The following is a 19,847-nucleotide window of genomic DNA, read 5'->3' on the forward strand; positions in this document are numbered from 1 at the left end:
CGTAACCTCCGGCTGAGCGTCCTCACCCCGCCCAGAGCAAAGCCCTCTCTTTTATACCGAATAAACCTATTTTCCAGTATGCGTCTACTCACAACTAACACGTTATTTTGCAATGTGTAAACCTAGTTTTTAAAAAAATCTCAAGTTTTGCTAGCTTTTTTATATTCAGCATATAAACGTTCACTTTCAACGAAAACATAAGAGGCGCTTTTTTCACTGTTTTTGAGGATTTTTTTAGGATCTACAGCTCCTTTTACGAGGAAGTGGGTGGCTCTGAAAAGAGCCTTTTGGGTTACTTTTGAGGTGGGAGCGCTCCTGGGGCTGGTTTCACTTGCTCTTGGCCTTGTGGCTGTCGGTCTTCTTGGGCAGCAGCACGGCCTGGATGTTGGGCAGCACCCCGCCCTGCGCGATCGTCACCTTGCCCAGCAGCTTGTTGAGCTCCTCGTCGTTGCGGATGGCCAGCTGCAGGTGGCGGGGGATGATGCGCGTCTTCTTGTTGTCGCGGGCCGCGTTGCCCGCCAGCTCCAGGATCTCGGCCGTCAGGTACTCCAGCACGGCCGCCAGGTACACCGGGGCGCCGGCGCCCACCCGCTCCGCGTAGTTGCCCTTGCGCAGCAGCCGGTGCACGCGGCCCACGGGGAACTGCAGCCCGGCCCGCGACGAGCGCGACTTGGCCTTGGCCCGCGCCTTCCCGCCCTGCTTCCCGCGACCGGACATCGCCCCGCAACGCTCTTCCGCCGCCGCCGCCCTAAACCGACGTGACACACACGCCGTGACGCACCGCCCCCCCCGGTCCCCCTTTTTATAGCCTCCCCGCCAGCCCCGGCACGCTTTCCCATTGGCTGCGGCACGCTCGCCCTCGCGCCGGCCAATGGCGCTGCGGATCCAAATCCACCCAATGGAGGAGCGGGAAGATGGCCCCGCCCTGCGCGCGGCCCCGCCCACCAGCAGGGAATGGGGAGGACGCGGCCGGGCCGGGCCGGGCCGGGAACGGCCCCCCCTTGGCTCCGGTCGTGGCTCGTTTCGGACAAGCGGCTCCCGCTGCCTCTCCCCTCTCCCCCCGGGACGTGCTCCAGAAATCCATCCTACAGGCAAACGTGTCCCCGCCGCCTGCCTGAGGCGCGCAGCAGCCTCCCAGTAACAGGGGGAGCCTCTCGTAGCGCCCTGCCTGTCGCTTCAGAAATCGTCTTAGGTGTAGAACCTCTGAAATGCTGCTACAAGCTTACTTTTTAAAAAAATCATTATTATTACAAAATAGAAACGTTCCTTTCAGTAGGAACAGTTGCAACTCAGCACTAGTGATACATGTCTAAACCAGACAGGAATACATAACAGAGGAAATATCTCTGATTCTGCAAAACAAATCACTCAAGTATCGCTCTAATCCAACTAACGTGGTATTATTAGTAAGGCTGTTCTGCAGAGCACTGGGAGTCAGGCTGCGATGGTTTTATTCCCACTAGACACTATCTCACTACACCAGTAAGCAGAATCAAGATTCAGGATGTTTGTCCAGTACAGACAAAGAGATTCCTTTTCTTTTTTGCTCCTTTGCTCTAATTAGCCTTAGTTTCTCTTTATTTCTTGACATCTTGTTCTTCATGCATTTCTACAAAGGGCAGACACCATCCTTGTCTAAACCAAAGAAGGAGCCTCCACTCTGGACAGCCACATCCTCCTGCCGCCCCAGTACTGCTTTATTTCCTCTTCCTCCATTTTCCCTAGAGCCTGGGATTTTCCTCTTGTTTCCATGAATTCCAGTTCAGTGTCATTTTGTTATTTCTATCCTCACTTCTTGCTGGGTTTGTACTCTAACTTGTGGTTCTTTGCAATGCAAGCCAGATCCCATAACACAGATCTCATCGAACTGCAGTGAAGGGAGTAGTGCGTGTGCTGACTGCGCTGCTTACCCTGGACGCTGGCATCGTCATATTTCAGAGTAAGACAAAGACATAACTCCCACCTGAGCATCCATTATAGCCTAGCAAAAAACTTCCAAACAAAATAAACAACAAAAAAACCCCCAAACCTCCACACAACCAACCAACAACCCCAAAAGAACACATTTCATCTGAGTTCCACAAGTCTGTTGAAACACAGACAGTTCTTGAATATGCCACAAATTTTCTACTGTATTTTCTCCCTTCTAACAGAATTTCTATTTAAATACTAAACATTGATTAAACTCTCCCTCAATAAACAAACAATATCAATTTGATACATCAAATTGAACAGTATTCCTCTTTTTTATTTTTTTTGACCAGTGTCAGGTATCGAGATGCAGTACAGACACTAGGGAGCATTTCTCTATTTTCTGACAGGACTGTAAGCACAAAACCTCATGTAATTCAATGGATGTTCAGCCAAAGTAAATCTCATCAACCTGTTCATTTTTAGGGATTCCACTAAGAGTCATTACCAGAGACCAAAGATAACACATGGATAAAGGGAAAATTTCATCTGGCTTACGCTAATTATTATCAGTTCAGCAAGGAAATTGCTTTATAGTTGTTTCTGATGCTGGAGGAGAAAAGCCTGTCAGCAGTCTTCAAAGCTGGGTTTGATGTTTCATCCATGGTCCATGACTTGCGTGGCTGGTCAAGAACCAGATGTTTACCTGAGCGCATGGACTGAAGTCTGGGCATCCACATATCCCACTGCTTTCATAAAAAGTGACAGGAAGAGTTCACTACTTTGTGCTCTTTCCACTTAGAACTTTATTAAAGGCAAAGAAAGAAAAAATAATCCCTCATATTAAACGAGCTGAAGACAAACCACAGTTCTGGTGAATCAGATGGAAGTATCAGGCCCACATGCGGCCAGTTTCTACACACACAGACCCAGCCAGTTACACAGCTCCCAACTTCATATTTATCCAGAAGGAAAACCACAATGGAATGCAAGAAGCCTCTTGTACAAAAGCCAGAGGAGACAGTAGGCATCCTGGCCTCCAACTCATCCCAGAAAAAAAAAAAAAAAACCACAAAGCACACAACCTTGCTGTTCCCAGATGATTTCATTGTCAAATCCAGCTTTTCCATGTGGCCTCAGTGCCCATCCCAAGAGCACTTTCTCCCCCTTCTCCCTTTCCCCAAACCATTTTAGAGGTCCATCACAGTTGTAGGAAACTACCCACCTCCTTTACAGCCCCCCTTCACCCTGGGCAGGGTGAGGAAGTTATCCTTCCACTATTATGCACATTCTTTTTGCATGAAGTTTACCTTTTTGTGCCCATTTCAACATCTAGCAAGTTCAAATCCTTTTGCATCAGTCTGAAAAGGAATAGGTTCAGCAACAGGCAAGTGCCCACTCTGGCCCAAGAGAAGAAAAGATGGCTCACCTACGTGACAGTATGGCCAAAGGAACATTAAAACAAAAAAGAAAACAAAACAAAATATTAAAAAGATTCCAGACTGGAGGAGCAGAATGAATCAAGCAACTCCTGCAGGTTACTAATATAATCACAAAGATACCAGGGAGATTTCTTCAACCTTGAACATGACAGGGAGGGAGGTCCTCAGCCTGCAACACAGTTCCTCTTCTCAGGCTGCTTCCTGGGAGGAAGCGTCAATAGCATTATTAACCCAAGGGTCAGAGGTACCACAATGGTGCCCTTTCCCCTAAAAGTCACCATTCACACATTTCGCTTAAAGAATAAAGACAAAAACGATGTTTTTTGAAAAAAAAACTAAAATATAAAGATTATATCCCATGAATATAACTAAAAGAAAGATTTAAGATACAACTGACACAACTGCAGTTAACTCCAGAACCCAGAAGAGAACTATTGTAAAAATCTGTTTGTGTCCCGAATTTGTGAAAACAGAAACAAAGTTTTCAAGTGTAAGTTTGGGTAGCTAATAATTGCGTCTCCTTAAAACAGAAATAACCTCAAAATACTGAATATTCAGCTAAGTGTGAGGCTGATAGCCAACTAGAGGTATTGCTTGATAGATCTACTGGTCTGGCAGCTTAATATAAATACTTTTTAGTAAAAATCTAAAAACCCAGCAGAGCCCAGATACACTCACCTAGAAATTGACACATTGATAGATATATTGCTCTTAAAACCACTAAACACTCACTACAAGCTCTTTAACAGGGACACAGGAGAGTTTCTCTCAATTTCTTCTATGGTCCAGCACATTCACAGCACTAACTCACTTTTTCTTTTTTTTTTACAGGATGCAGACAGCTATATAAAGAGCTAAGTAGTAATATTAGTCTTGTACTCCAACTCAGCATTCCAGAGGAAATTTTAATATTTCAAAAAATCAATTCTCTCTCTGAAGCAGCAGCTCATTTGGGAAAATCTTGTGAACCACAACAACCGATCCTATTGGTCTTAAAACTGATTTATTTACAAGATCCCAGGAGATTCTGCAGTCTGTTTCAAATGAGAATAAAGATTTGTTTCTTGCATGTCATAAGGGTTACTGGAATATTTGGCTCTGTCAGCATAGTCAATGAAGCTAAAGGAATAGAATAGAAAAAGAATGCTTTAAGCTGGGAATGTGAAAGTCCTTTTTTTAAGATTATCTGCACTTTAAAAATCATTAACTTCATGGAATTTGAAATCAGAGATTTTCCACAACTAAAATTATCTGTCAAGCTCTCAGAATTAAAATTGGTTAGCATTTTTTACTTAAGGGAGTCTGTCCCAGATGTATCCAGTGGGTATCTGAAGCTTCATAAGAGGTAAACCTTTCAATAATGAACATATAAAAGAGATCACTTTGTAATTATTAGCAGTACTTCAGGCCAAGTTTTTATTACCAACCAACAAAGGCTAAGAGGGATATTTAGGAACTTAAAGAATATAGCAGAACATTAGCTAAAGAAAAAGATATAACATCACCATTGCTTTTCTCTTCTGAGGTTGAGTGCCTCTACTGTCCCCCAAGGCCAGCAAAGAATCTCCCCCCTTCCCATCTACACACTACTTTTAGACAGATCACAAGGAAACTGGTATTTTGATACACTGAACATTTATTGTCTTTCACAAGACAAAATGAAGTTTCCCCTGTTGATGAAAAGCCATCAAGGTGACTGTAAAGGGGACAGGGTACAGAATTCCAGTGTACAGTATATGCAATCAATTACCTCCCTGACTACCCTGGAAGAAAGATGATTGATCAACCTCACTGCAACTAAAAAACAGGATTATAAAATATTTACAGAAAAGAACAGTACAGAAAATAAAAACTGGACAACCATATGTGTATGAAATGCTGCTAACGCTTTTCTGTCTCCGTAATAAAGCCTGTTCCACTATCCTCCCAGGGCATTCAGAATGTGCAAGGATCCAGGCAGAGCATAGTCACCTCCCACTCCCACACTCCCCCTCCCCAGAGAACCATTATCTCCCTCCAAGGAAGCGGGAGGGCTCAAGGAAAGCAGCATCGCCTTCTTGAGGGTACTTTCCTTCCAGCAAGGGGACATGCTAGCTCTGAAGGGAGGTCCCCAGCCACACCTCATCCGCAGCAGTCTCTACTCAGAGCATACTGGCAAGTTAACCTGTGGGTAGGGAACTATTCCCTGTCATGCGAGCCCTTTCTTTGCTTGCAGGAGGACCTTTCCTTCTCCTCCCTCCGCCGTGGGGTCTGATCTGTGTCGAGGGGCAGGAAAGCTAACTAGGACTACAACAGGTCACAGGAGACCTTCCATTTCTTTCATGAAGGCTTCATACACGTCATCCTTTGTCTGTACAGAGATCGGGGCAGATGATCCGGCCTTAGGGGCAGCTTTGGTTAACGGGAGGGCAGGCTCATCATCCTGTTTTCTCTGGGAGGCAGCAGAGGCCCCTTTATTCTCCCGGCGCACTCGCAAGGCAGTGGGCACGAAGCGAGTGATCTCTGCCTTGGGGTTGGTGATCTGCGGCTTGGCACTGATGGTGGCCGTGGCTTTCTTCTCGATGGTGGCCGCGCTGGTGTCATCCGCCTTGGGGCGCTGAATCAAGCTGGGTGGGGCACTCAGGACTCCAGGATTTGGGATGGGAGCTGGTGGGAAGAGCCCAGGTGGAGCAGGTCCTAAGGGAGGCACCAGAGGTGGCCGTAGCATGCCTGGGCGAGGAGGAGGGATACCTGTGAGAAGAAAATAAAGTATGCCCTGACTCCACACCTGGGAGTCTTCAACTCTTTGGTCAAAAAAAGCACACAGGGTCAGGAAGCCAAAGAGGAAAAAAACAAACCAAAAAACCCCAACAAGATACAGCAGCACTGGCTTTAAAAAAATAAAAATGTTTTCAACCCTGCACCAAATGCTGGGTTGAAAATGCTGCTGCTCCTCACATTTTGAAAGCTATGGAGCCTGTGTATTGCTCCCTTTCAAATTTTAAAGTTATAATCTGAAAATAAAGTTTCTTGATGATCCATCCCACTGGAACTTCAGAGTCATCAGAGATGTCTGACCAGGCAGAAAAAATAAACATCCACATCTCCAACTCATTAAGTGGAACACTGTTATAGCACCCGGGGGTTATACAGAAACAGTCCAGCAGAAGTTTAAACTCTGAAATTCCCTTTTTGAGGACAGATTTCTTGCTACCAAACTACACACAGCAGTATGAAATTACTTGCTGTTATTACATTGAAAAAGATACAGCCCAATAGAGCCACAGAGACAGGAACAAAGGCAAACTGGTAACCACTTATATTTCCTGTCGTGGTCACCACAGCAGAAACTGGGAAAATAAAGCTGGGAGAGACCTGGCACTGAAGCAAACAGAATACTTTACCTGGTGGGGCAGGAGGGGGCAGGCGAGGAGGAGGTCCACGTGGAGGAGGACCTGGGGGCAGACCTGGTGGTGGGCCTGGGGGAGGGCCAGGTGGTCGCCCAGGTGGAGGGCCCGGTGGTAGAAGTCGAGGTAAAGGCCCACGTAGTCCTGGTAAGCCAGGAGGTCTCAGGAACGGAGGAGCCCCTGACAGTGTACACGCAAATAAGAAAAAAATTAGGTCATGTTAAGAAAACCCCAAACTATCCCATCAACTAATACTAAAGATCCTCAACAGGCACTTGAGAACTGTTCTAATGATACCCAGCTCCCAGATTAAACAGACCTTCTAAAGGGCTCATCCCCATGTAATGAAACAATAGCAGAGAACAGCCACTGATCTGAAGCTGTTAGAATTTAAACAGCTAAAAGTGAAAGAATTTTTCACTCTGGCGTTTGATGACCCTTCTGGCCTCAGAAGAAACACATAGTTTTGCTCTATTGAAAGTAACTCTTTTGAGGTTCCCTCAGAAAATAAATACCAGAATATCAGAAATAAAACTGTGGAGTAGACAATGGAAAGACTTTTGCCCTCTGCTTGCTCCCCTTGGGGAAAAAAAAAAAAAAATCACATTGCTAATGTATCCATACAGAATAAAATACATTAATATCCTTGTATATACTGCTCCTCACTACAGTCCAACTATTGATATTTCCAATATAAGAACTCCAGAGATAGATTTATATGCTTTTTAAAATCACAAAACAGCTTGTTACTGTTATCAGCTTCACAGTGGACAACAGTTACACTGTTATCCAGTGTAAGCCCACTAACTTACAGAAAATAAACTTCATCTAAATAAAAAAAATCAAGTGTTTGCCCTCAAGAAACCCATACACTATAAAAAAAATACATTACTGACTGGCCCCATTGCTAGTACTCTCCAGACAGTCTAATACTGACATAAATTCAAATTGGGTACTTATTTCATCTGAGGATAGTTTTCTTTCCTACCAAGACTGAAATACAATCAGGTGGTAGAACCACAGAAGTCTTCACAACACAGCTTGTTAAAAACAACCATCAAAAAAACCCCACCAAAGCCTATAACTAGGTAGTGGCCCCCAAACCTCTTTAGCACATCTTGTAGGGTTTGAGGGGAACAACACAAGAAAGGAAAAAAACAAACCAACCAATGACACCAGAGAGGCACATGGCACCAGGCCTTGGTCTTCATACTCCACCACTGGCTCCACGGCTGCCTCGTAGTGTTAGCGGTATCAATCAAGCCAATGCCCATCAGGCTGACTACAGCTACTCAATGCCTCAAAAGTGCAGTAGAGCAACAACACATTGACCACAGAAGAGCTCACACAGGTCTCAGCAAGTACCACACTGGGCTCCTGTACCTCATCTGCAACACATTCTGCAGCTTCAAAACTCCCAAACTGATAAACTGACTGTAGTACCAAGAGCCTGCATCCTTCAAAGCACAGTAAACCAAGCATTCACCTGGTGGAGGGCCAGGAGGAAGGCCAGTGGGTGGGCCTGGGGGCCTCAGTGGAGGGGCTGGGGGTGGTCCTAGCGGAGGTGGCCCAGGCATAGGAGGTGCCTGTATCTGACTTGGAGCAACAGCCTGTGCAGCCTGTTGCTGTTGCTGTGCCTGGGAGGTTGCAGTAGATGACCCAGTCTCCGCAAGAGCTTCCTCACTGAGTTGTTGCTGCTGCTGCTGCTGTTGTTGTTGTGATGAAGTTGTTGCTGCTGCTGCTGCTGCTGTTGTTGTTGTGATGTCTCTTCAGACTCTGAGTCCTCTTCCTCCTCCTCTTCTTCTTCTGAATATTCCTCCACTTCTCTCCCTTCTTCCGGGATTTCCTGACCTGGAAATTGAGACATACTTATAAAATCAGTTCACAGGTAATATCTTTGTGAACATCAGAGAGGGGAGAACTTGAGCACACAGAATCAAATAAAAAGAAGAAAGATAAAGCAAATAAATTAAAGAAAAAGACAAACCTTAATTAAAAGAGAGAAAACCAACCACATCTTATTGTTAAACAGAAAAAGAAAAAAAAAGAAAAAATAAAAAAAAAATATATATAATCACAGTTCTAGATAGAGCTCTGCCACTAAGAGCGATGTGTTCCTGTGGGAGCTGAAATTTCTACTACCTGAACTGCAGCTATTTGGATCTATGGTTTATGAGAGAGGAGGAATGGGGACACGACCTCAAAATAAATATAATCCCCATGTCCAAGAAACTCTAGTACCTTTGGGGCGTCTTTTTAAAACAAACTGAAAAAGTCTTCACTCTATTGGTTAATTTATTTCTGCAAAGGTATTTTTAGGGAGCACAAATGCTTACAGGTTACAGGCTGAGCTGATAGACAACCTCACCCTTTCTTTTTCACTAAGAGGTTCATATTTAGTTTGAACAATTGTTTAAAAGTTAAGAAAGATAAAATTTATATTAAAAAATCCCGGTACATCAAAAAATCCCATAAGTTGCTACTATAACTTCCTACAGGTTACAAGCTGAGCTGATAAGACAATCTAACCCTTTTTTTTTTCACTAAAAGGTTTATATTTAGTTTGAGCAATTGTTTAAAAGTTAAGATAGATAAAATTTAGATGAAAAAAATCCCGGGACATAAAAAAATCCCATAAGTTGCTACTATAACTTCAACTCTGCTATACAAAATGCACACACTACTAGACTAAAAATATTTTTAAAAAACCAAAATACCTAACCACAGTTTAGCAGCTGAAATATTATAACACATATTCTTAGCAGACGCACACACTACTAAAAATATTTTTAAAAAACCCAAATACCTAACCACAGTTTAGCAGCTGAAATATTATAACATATTTTTAGCAGATGTTACATTGTGACAGTGAAACACTTACTCCATACAATAAAAAGTGTGCAATCAAAGTAAGCTTACCACAGAAACCTTCACAGGAAGCCTAATGGTGTATCTCCACTTAATACATCCATCTCACTCACCTGCCATTCGTAACATCATGGCCTGAAGTGGAGTCAGTTCTTTCATGTTCTTTTTCTTTTTTCGTGACTTGCCAGGCATGTCTGCAAACCGTACACTATGACCTGGGGAAAGCAAAGCACAGGCAAGGGTGGAGGGAGGTGGGAAGACAATAAAAAATGAGGTAGATTTAAGTCTTCTACCTGGTATGGATAATGTATCATTCTAACATAATGACACTTCTTACATAAGGATTAATATTGGTGTTACTGATTATTTGAAGCTTTGCTAACCTAGATTCACTATCAGTTGGTCTCCACTAAGCAATCAAGAAAAAATACATTATTCAAAACCATTAGCTGCATGAAATTTAGCTGTCTTAGTTGCTCAAGTCACTGAAGAGTGAGCGTATTTTTACACTGAGGCTTAATTTTTGTAGGGTACCCTGCCAATTCAATGTTTCAGGTGAAAAATATGGAGGGAGGTGGGAAGACAATAATAAGAAATGAGATACATTTAAGCCTTCTACCTGGTATGGATAATGTATCATTCTAACATAATGACACTTCTTACATAAGGATTAATATTGGTGTTACTGATTATTTGAAGCTTTGCTAACCTAGATTCACTATCAGTTGGTCTCCACTAAGCAATCAAGAAAAAATACATTATTCAAAACCATTAGCTGCATGAAATTTAGCTGTCTTAGTTGCTCAAGTCACTGAAGAGTGAGCGTATTTTTACACTGAGGCTTAATTTTTGTAGGGTACCCTGCCAATTCAATGTTTCAGGTGAAAATTTGTTTACTAATACAAATTTTTCAGCTGGAATTTCAGTGAGTTAGAATATAGATAGTTGGCAAAACAAATTACTTTCCCTCCCACTCAATGGCTTGCAACCTTACTAAGTTAACTCAACTGCTAAGAAAACAGGTCCATCCAAAGATGCTTCACTTCCAGATAGCTTCCTTTTGATTTGTTTACTAATAAGAATTTTTCAGCCGGAATTTCAGTGAGTTAGAATAGAGATAGCTGGCAAAACAAATTACTTTCCCTCCCACTCAGGAAAACAGACACAAGCTCTATTAAGTAGTGTTTCTCTTTTGAAAAAAAAAAAATCAAACCCCCATCATACCTGATTTCTTTTCTTCACCACCTTCAACCCCTCATCATACCTGATTTCTTTTCTTCACCACCTTCCCTCTCCTTGTCATTATCACGATGCAGGAAGTCCTCGCCTTCGCTGTCTGCATCTGACCTATCGCTGTCACTGTCATCGCTGCTCTCATCGTGCTTGTCTTGATCCATATCCTCAGGGTAACCTTCATCTTCGCTGGTACTGGACATATCATCATCATGCCCTCGCTGTCCTGCAGGAAGCAAAGCATTAGGAAATGCATTAACTGCAAATACACTGGTGTGAGAGACCGAGTATTTTGTGTATCTACAGTTAGAAAAATCCCCCTAGCAACATATTGTCAAGCCTTTACTGTTTAGCACATCTTCTTAAAGAATATTTTGGAGAGTTTATTTATAAGATTGCCTGTTAACCAGCTAGTTAGTTTGCACAGCGAACAAGTGAAGGCAACTCCTATCTGCAACTCAGTAGTTCATTTCCATTCAGCTGTCACCAACCATTGAAATACTTTGATACTTTCTGGAATGCCATAAAGCTGACCAACCCATTAACAAAAATTTCAAAGGATGATACAGCAACTGTGTGAAAAGAAGGACCTATGTTTCCCTAGCAAAAGCATTTCCTAGTTCGGTCGGAGTTTTTGTAATTGTTTTGATTTGGGTTTTGGGGTGGTTTTTTTTTGAAAAAGGAAGACTTCCTTGAGAATGGTTGGGTTTTTTTAAGGGATAACACATGCAATGTTTCAACACTCTTAAGACTACATGGGAAAATATCCCATCTGTGAAACTTAAAGGAAAAAATAAATATCTGAAAGTTGTGATTAGAAGTTTCAACATTTAAAAATATAACTGATAACAAAACTGCAGATACCATGAAACATATTTGAAGAGAGTCTTCAAGTAGTATTAACACCCATATTGCCCAGAGAATATCTTATCTAGGGCACACTATGATCATAGCAGTACTACCCATAGCAAGACAGAGAGGTCAAGGAAAACCCCAGAGAGTAACAGCAAAGTCCTCACCTGCTTCAGAACTGTAAGAAATCTCCTCTTCTCGCCTTCGAGGAGCCATCTCCAAGGTGAAACCTACTTTACGGCCATACATCTGTAGGACTTGAGGTGGGGGTGGCCCTGGAGGAGGACCAGGGGGCTTCCTGCCTGGAGGTAAACGTGGAACGCCAAGCCCAGGAGGAGGAAGTACCGAAATGGACCGAACTGGTGGTCTGGAAATAAGGAAATGAGATATGTAGGAATACAAACAAACAAAGTGAACATGCACTTAATGGGGTTCTTTAGCCTGCTCTCATCACTGTTTACATAGCTTCTAAAAAGAAACATGAACATTTATGAAGTACAGATTTTTCCAAAGGAGTTTACAACCTCATACAAAGACATGATTGCTGAAGATCTGACAAAAGCAACTGAAGACTGAAAAAAACCAAGAATTAAATCCCACCACAAAAGTAAAATGAAGTAGCCACAAAGTTTGTGAAAACAGAAGGTTAGTCAGAAAAAAACAGAAAGAACTAGTACTGGAACAAGAAATGTGATAAACAAGTTGTTACACTTTGAGAAAACCCATAACAATTTACTGTCATTTAGGCAATTACTCTGTCACCCGATGACCCTTCCCCACTCAGGAAGGGGAACTGGGCTAAACAAGGAAACACGACGGTTGGAATATAAATAGATTTAATAGGATAAGACTAAATAATTAACAATAATACCAAAGGACCAGTATTGATCCTGATACTAATAGAAAACATACAAGGATTACACTCAGCCAATTCTATCAGCAGGAAGCTGTGCAATCCCAGCAGTGCACAACAAATGTCAGACACTGTGAGCAGAACAGCTTCAGGAGGAAGGGAAGCGCTCAGGGGTCCAGCACCGGGTCAAGGAGTTGTCTGCACCCGCTGCCATCAAGGGAGAAACTGAACTACACAGCAAACCTTCTTATTTATATCGAATGTGACGTTCATGGTATGAAATAATCCTGTTGGCCAGCTTGGGTCAAGTGCCCAGGCCTCACTCCTCCTTGTCCCTGCACCTGGCAACGCTCAAACACCAAGACCTTGGATCCCACACAGCCTACCTGGCTATAAAAATACATATTTTCACAAATTCAGACACTAAAGTCTTCCAAAACCACAGTTTTCCAAAGCATTTGAAGAGAAGTTAGTCCTGTGTTGCTCAATCCAGGGCACAAGTAAACTAGGAGCTTAAACTGAATATACCCACAAGACAAAATAACACATCTATGGCAAATTAAGGACATTTATATTCAAACTAGCAGGACTTTAAATTCTACTGATATGCAGAAAGACAAATGCTAGAAGACAGTGTGTGTTACTCAAGGCAATTGAAACAAAAACCAGTAATAGTAGGGAAAGATTAAAGGGTTTTGGTTAAAAGAAAGTACAGCTCACTCCCACAAAAATTCCTGATTTTTGCTAGTCAATGTTACCTTTGCTTCTACCCTCAGCTCCTCCCCAGTAATAAGAGTGCTCCTTTTTTACTTCCCCCCCAAGTTTCTCCTTCCGCTTACCCATAGGCTGATGTCTTCTTGAGGATAGAAGGTGGTTGGGCCCCTGGAAGGGGAATGTCCTGTATGAGGATGTTGGAGGGAGCATGTGGCATATCTGGTAAGGGGATACTTTCCACTTCAACATGTTGAGCATTCTGGGGAAAAAAAGAAAAAAAAAATAAAAAAGAGATAATTGATTACTCCCACAGAAGCTACTGCACAACCTCAAGACCTTTCAGAGTACAGAACACACAGGACCTGCCATCACTTGCCAAAGGTGTCTGTTCTTAGGGCATATTATCTTGCAGCAGTCCATGAAAGACATTTGGGAAAAAAGTCAACAGTAAAAGCCTTCAACACAAAACAAAGCACATGCAGTGCACCCATGAAAGGCTTTAGTCAAAATCCAATCAAGTCTCCATCTCCCTTTAGACCTTTAGTCCCCAAAGGGAATTGCAGACAAGTAAACCTGTATTTTCTGATACCTGTACCTAGAAGGCACAAATCATAGGCTGCTGTATATTCCAAAGAAAGAAAAAAAAAAAAGAAAAAAGAAAAATCTTACAGATGCTTGCACTTGGAAAACATTATGTTCTCCAACATGCCCAAGGATTTTCATTATTTCTAGCAACAGATTTGGCAGAAATTCACAGAAATATCAACTGCACACTCACAGGCTCACTCTCTTTTCGATAAAGAAAAATTTTGAAGTTCTTGATTTACAACATAAACTTCCTTTTCCTTTGTAATTTTCTTGTTGAATGAAATCCGTATCAGAGATAAATACAGACTTGACAACCCCCATGCTGTTCTCACTAAAATGCTGTAACCAGAGATATCATGGCAATTAATATACTTCCTTAATATGGGCCACCTAACATATACACTGGTCTCTTGTAAAGTTCCCTTCCTTTGTAACCATCACACCTAACAAGCAAACAAATAGCACACACTGCCACAGTTACAAGTCTGAAATACAATAAGCATTACCTTGACAGCATCAAAATACTGGCTGAGCTGTGATCTCTTTTGCTCATACTCCACTTCCAATTTGCGCAGCTCTTTATAGATGTCAGGATTCTCCTTCTCGTAGAGCCGCAAGATGCGCTCAAAAGTCTCACGGAGTTTTTTGCGTTTATCCTTTAGGACTTTTTCATTAAGTTGTGGCTGCTGCACTGGGTTAAACTCTAATCCAAGACAGCAAAAAACAACGCAAAAAATCCTAAGTTACTCTGCTGCACAACTGCGAGGAAGCAAACAACTTCAAAGCAAACAACTTCCAGTCCCTATCTTCAGGATGTCTTCAGCTTTATGACAATCCCCTCCTTTGATTCAAAGTTATTCTCACACATACTACTCATTCTTTTTATCAGCCATCTGCTTAGGAAAAAAAAAGTTATCTTTGATGGCACCACATCGCTTCAAATCACAATCAATCCCCAATTTTTCATAGAAACTCACCTTCCAACAGGAAAGGAAAAAGGCTACTCTATTTTAATCTCCCAGTAGTCCCTTAAAACTATGTTATGCATCTACAGAAGCCATTGCCAAGTCCAACACCTGATACCTCTCACTCACCCATCTCATCCAATTTTTCCATGTCCCGGATAATCTGCTTCGGATCTTTCATCTTCAGTACAGCTGCTCGTACCATCATTCGTTGCTTTTTGTTCTAAAAAGATCAGACATCAAGCAGATCAGAAAAGTGTCACAGGAGAAAGAGACAGAACATTTGTACAAACACTCCCAGTATTCCCAGTCTACAGAAAAAAAAGCATTCCTCAAAATGCCCTGCAAATATTAACCATAGCACAAAATCAGCAGCAAAGGTAATTAAAACTTCTGGGAGTTTTAATTCCACTATCTTGCTATTTACAAATGCTTCTATAATTCATTCACTCTAATTAAGACACACACAATCAATAACATAAAAAACTGACAAAAGGTATACAGTAAAACACACTAAAAAGTATGTGAGTCTTGGGTGATTTATTTGCTGCTTGGTTGGGTTTTTAATTCCCAAGTACTTAAAATAATGTTTCAAAAAGCTGCAATGATCACAAGTTAAAAAATAGCGGATGATGAGATACAGCTACTCAAAACGATATTTCTATATATTTTTACTTAAAAGTGCTTGTTTCGACTGTATTTTCCAAACTCAATCTTAGGGTATCAAACAAAACATCTGCAGCCTACTCATCAGCCACAGTCCATTACCACCACAAACATGATATATAGAACAGAGTGTGCTCTTTCTTTACCTTCTTTAGCTCCCTTTTCCGAGCTTCCTTCCCTAGAGAGGAGGGGTAAAGAGAAAATAACAACTTGAAAGAGACAACCAAATCCATTAATAATCTTTCCTTCATCAAGATTAGTGCTGTTTCTCAACAGTTCATTCATTTTACAGAAACTGTAACTTTTGCACTCATGAGAATGAAATACAGCATGAAATAGATTTCTATTTCACATGCGTTATACAGAAAATAAAGGAGATAAAGCTGCCTTTGTGTCTCCAGAAGCAGGGGTGTTTATATACAGAAAAGAACAATAGGCAACAAAAGTCTTAGTGATGCATGTGCAGTCATGAAAGAATTGCTGCCTAGAAGCTGAAACAGAGCCAAAACCAGACTTTAAAAATACATCAGCTTTGAACACTCTTCTAAAATAAAGCATATTCACCATGGAAGTCTGGATTTTCTTTGTCTGCTTAGCACTGATAACAGCCAGCACACTACCAAAAGGAAAAACACAGGCGATTCCCTCATCTAACCAGACCACTTGCAAAATTTGACGGGTTCCTCAAATTCTGGCCTCAGACAGATTAACAGCGTCCCAAGCAGCAGTCTGCAGTTTAGCCAACAGCTAAGTACAAAGACCTTTGAAGACTGATACTACAGTAAAAAACTAAGGGGTAAATGCTGCAGAGAAACAAGAGCATGCAAGCAAGCAGCCTTCTCAGGAAGCTTTTACACCAACCAAAACCAAGATAATACTTTTCAAGTTAGGGAAATTCAGTTCTGATTCACAAGCGAGCATCTTATCTTCAGTGAAAGGTTTTTACCTGCTTCCCTAGGACCACCCCATTTGTTTCCGTTTCATGGATACTTACGGGCCTGATCCGTGGGATTCATAAACTTCCCACTCTTGGTGGATGATGTAGATCTCCGCCCCATTTTGACTTTTTTCCTTCTGCTTCAAAAGAGAAATTTTAGAAAGAGGGAGAGACCTGGAAAAGATGACATGGTTTCAGGTCCTGTGCACCAGTAGCTTGATTATGCTTATCTCTCCTCTCCACGTACGCAGGTTGCTCCCTCAAAAACCTCAAATACTCATGACATTCTCAAATGCTACTACAAGCTCAGACATTCACATCAAAATCATCCTACTTGAAGTACTACTATTTAATTAAGTAGCTACTTACTACAACTTTGCTAAGTACCTACTTTAAACATCAACAAGATCGTTAATCACTCCAAGACTCAAACCAAGAACCTTCTTGCATAAACTACAGAGTGCACAGGGGCGGGAGAAACACATTCTTTTTCTAAGAGCACATCGGAGTCCTTCTAGCTTTTCCTCATAAAAGCTCTTCAATTTTTACCTTTCCATTCCTCTCTATTTCAAATGTTTCCCACAAGTTTCCTCCTTTCCTCAGACTTTTAACCTGTCCCTGATTTCTCTCCCCAGCACCCATTTTACCCATCAGCAAGTGTTCTGCACACACACCCATGTCATCTCCTCCCCATACACCACTACTGTACCATTGCCCTTATGCTCTCTACCTCCATCAGTATTATTTCAAACTGTGTTATGATGAGGTTATTCTGGAAATCATTATTTCCTGTCTTTAGACATTTCCTCAACTTGCAGGAGACTTCGTAAGTGTCCAAACTACAGCCAGTCATTTTGTCCCTCTCACAGCTATAATCTCCCCCCACCCTCCTCCCTACTTCCTTGCCAAAACACCATCCAAAGAAAAAAAAAAAGAAGAAAAAAAAACCACCACAGCATACAACATATTGCAGCCCAAAACCTAAAACACCCTCTGAAATTTGGGAGTTGATGGGATGCAGCTCTCTAGTCATCACACTGCATCCAAATAGATTGCAACCACAATGAAAGTATTCACAAGTTCAGTCTGAAGTTTTCTGCTGCCTCACTGCAGTAACCATGTGCAGCCTTCTTCCTAATTATGGAAGATGCCACTTTCAAACCACTAAATAACATGCCTCTCCTTACCCTCTAAACAGAAATTCAAGCACAGTGTCTCATTTAGTGCTTCGAAGCCTGGCAGAAGGGGTTCTTAACAAACTCCCAGAACAAGTATACATTGAACATACTGACTAGCAAAGACCTATCGAGCTTTGCTCACGGTTCGTGCTACCAGGCTATGCTCACAGTTGGCCTGGTGTTTGCAAGAGCACCCCACGATTTCTGACCCACCAGTAACGTATTTCCTACTTATAAGATTATATCGATTTTATTGCAAGACACTATCATTTCCTTAGGTGCGAACCTCACCAAATAGAAGCAAGAGCTACATTTGGATGCCACATTTCCCAGATTTCTAACATGTAATGGAAAAGGGAAAAAAATTAAACTTCTGGGACCTGGATCCCAAATCCTTTTAGGACACAAAGCAAAGAGTTTCAACACAACAAGTTAACAGCCGATGGGGGGGGGAACCCTACCACAAAATTTATGATTTTTTCTGCCGCTGGAGAAGGAGGCAGACGGTCTCCCATGAGGCACACGAAAGCCTCCCCTCCTCCCCCGACAGAGGGAGGAAGAGCAGGCGGTAGCGCAAACCGCCGCCTTCTCCTCGCTTCCCTTCCCCTTCTCCTTCCCCGCCCAGCCCAGCCCTGTCCCGTCCCGTCCCGCTCCTCTCACCCCTCCGCCCGGCCGGGGCGGCCCGGCTCCCTCCCGCCGCAGCGGCCTCTATAACCCCCTCGCTCCTTGCCGCCACGGCCCCGCCGCCATCTTCAACGGGAACCCAATGGCGCGCCGCCGTAAAGCGCGACTGCCGCGCCGTGCCGCGCGGAACCGCACTCCGGAAGCGAGGCCCTTTAGCGCGCCCGCCTCCTCCCCCATCTCTATGGTTCCGCAGCTCTTTTCTGCCCCACGCGGCGGCTCCTCTCTATGGTGGGGCCGGCGGGGGCGCCGCGGGGGGGGGAAGGGGGCGTGGTTCTAGGCACGGCGCGCGCCGTGATCACGTGAGCGGGCCGTTGGGAGCGGCCGTTGGGTCCGGCCCCTCAGGCGGCGGAGCGGGAGCGGGGAGATGGGGGCTGGCGGCTCTGTGCCGGCCCCGGGAGCGGGGGAAGGCGCAGCTAGGGAGGCGTGTGGGGAGTAGGGCGCCTCCAGGGTGGGGGGAGCTCTGCCGGCGGTGCTGGTAAATCGGCTGTGACCGAAAGGAAGCGCTTCGGTGCGGCCGCTGCTCCCCCGCGCTCTCCTGTGGAGAGCCTCACAAAACGGGACACCCCCCCACCCCGTCCTGGAACGAGGTGGGGCTGAGGGACATGTGAGAAGCCTCCGGAGTGAAGGCAGAGAGCCGAGGGAGCGGGAGTTCCTGTTAGACTCGGATGTTAGCTGTGGTTCTGGTTGGGTTTGAGTCCCCCACGAGTGCGGCTGGCATCCCTCTGTTCGGCTCCTGTGCCAGCTGCTGTTACAGGGGACTGCAAGAGAAAAGTGGCTGGGTGATAGTCATCCCGCAGCTCAGGCCATGCAAAGGGAACGGGAGGGCTCGTTTGGTTCCAGAGGGGACCACAGGATCTACTCTGTTACTTGTCTTCTGCAGTCTCCCCTGCCACAGAAGCCCCTGTAGCAAACTGGTGACCACCTTTGCAGAGGCTGGTGGACACTTGGTGGCAACTGTTCTGCCTCGTTGTCCAAAGTGCCTCTCCCAGCAAAAGTCCCCAGACACATAAAGAACCAGGATAAAGACACACGGAACATCTCCTTGGATACCAGTTGCATCAGTGAGAATAAGGAGAGGGCAAGCAGTAAAGTGTGGGTGCAGGCTTAGAGAATTAACAAGCTGGAGGGAGGTATAGGACATATTTCTGTGCACTGGGAGCAGAGTTGGTCTGATCTCTGAGCAGAATTTGCAGACTACCTAGCTCTGGGTGGATGCGACACAATGTTGTTACAGTTTTTTCAAATAATGGAGACAATTGGCAAACTTGGAGCTTTATGAAGAATCATTGCAGGGTGGGTAAGAGCAAGAGTATAAGCTGCGCATCGTATTAGCACCAATATTAGCCACAGACTGCACATAATCCAAGTTGGGCGTCCTCAGAGCCAGGGCTTTGGGAGCTCTCAGTGCCTGGGGAGTCTTGCTCACCATGTACACAGCGGAGTCATCCCCACCTTGTGCCTCTTCGGCCTGTTCTTTTATCTTGTTACCAGAAAGAATTTGTTGCAGGTTGCAACCATCCAGTGTTTCTAAACAGGTTTGAAAGCAGCTTAGACTGGTTTTGCCTGATAC

General features: G+C 43.7%; 2 protein-coding genes across 4 annotated transcripts; both read right to left on the minus strand.

Moving 5' to 3' along the window:
• Positions 1-35: 35 nt before the first annotated feature.
• On the minus strand, positions 36-732 carry LOC106901062 (histone H2A). The gene has a single exon (XM_014963398.1). The coding sequence runs from the start codon at positions 715-717 to the stop codon at positions 328-330; it is 390 nt and encodes a 129-aa protein (XP_014818884.1). The 5' UTR covers positions 718-732; the 3' UTR covers positions 36-327.
• Positions 733-4,969: 4,237 nt separating this feature from the next.
• Positions 4,970-18,372, minus strand: WBP11 (WW domain binding protein 11). Of its 3 annotated transcripts, XM_014964276.1 has the most exons (13): positions 18,254-18,372; positions 16,473-16,589; positions 15,625-15,656; positions 14,942-15,035; positions 14,354-14,550; positions 13,385-13,518; positions 11,860-12,059; positions 10,872-11,066; positions 9,721-9,822; positions 8,504-8,590; positions 8,226-8,462; positions 6,737-6,919; positions 4,970-6,083 (listed from the first exon to the last, which is right to left on the minus strand). In XM_014964276.1, exons 2-13 carry the CDS (start codon positions 16,534-16,536, stop codon positions 5,650-5,652), a joined length of 1,959 nt encoding a protein of 652 aa, XP_014819762.1. In that variant the 5' UTR covers positions 16,537-16,589; positions 18,254-18,372; the 3' UTR covers positions 4,970-5,649. The 3 variants fall into 3 exon arrangements, with proteins under 3 accessions (XP_014819762.1, XP_014819765.1, XP_014819764.1); XM_014964279.1 differs by lacking the exon at positions 18,254-18,372 and having other exon boundaries at positions 4,970-6,062; XM_014964278.1 differs by lacking the exon at positions 18,254-18,372 and having other exon boundaries at positions 8,226-8,451; positions 8,493-8,590.
• Between the last annotated feature and the right edge of the window lie 1,475 nt (positions 18,373-19,847).

The sequence above is a fragment of the Calidris pugnax genome, unplaced genomic scaffold (assembly GCF_001431845.1).
Source record: "Calidris pugnax isolate Ruff unplaced genomic scaffold, ASM143184v1 scaffold44, whole genome shotgun sequence".
Taxonomy (NCBI): Eukaryota; Metazoa; Chordata; class Aves; order Charadriiformes; family Scolopacidae; genus Calidris; species Calidris pugnax.

Coding starts and splice junctions, on each gene's coding strand:
- LOC106901062 (XM_014963398.1), bottom strand. CDS start 717: ATGTCCGGTCGCGGGAAGCAGGGCGGGAAGGCGCGGGCCAAGGCCAAG.
- WBP11 (XM_014964276.1), bottom strand. CDS start 16,536: ATGGGGCGGAGATCTACATCATCCACCAAGAGTGGGAAGTTTATGAAT. Junction 15,657..16,472: donor GAATCCCACGGATCAGGCCC/GTAAGTATCCAT, acceptor CCTCCTCTCTAG/GGAAGGAAGCTCGGAAAAGG. Junction 6,084..6,736: donor GCCCCCTCCTGCCCCACCAG/GTAAAGTATTCT, acceptor TTCTTCTCACAG/GTATCCCTCCTCCTCGCCCA.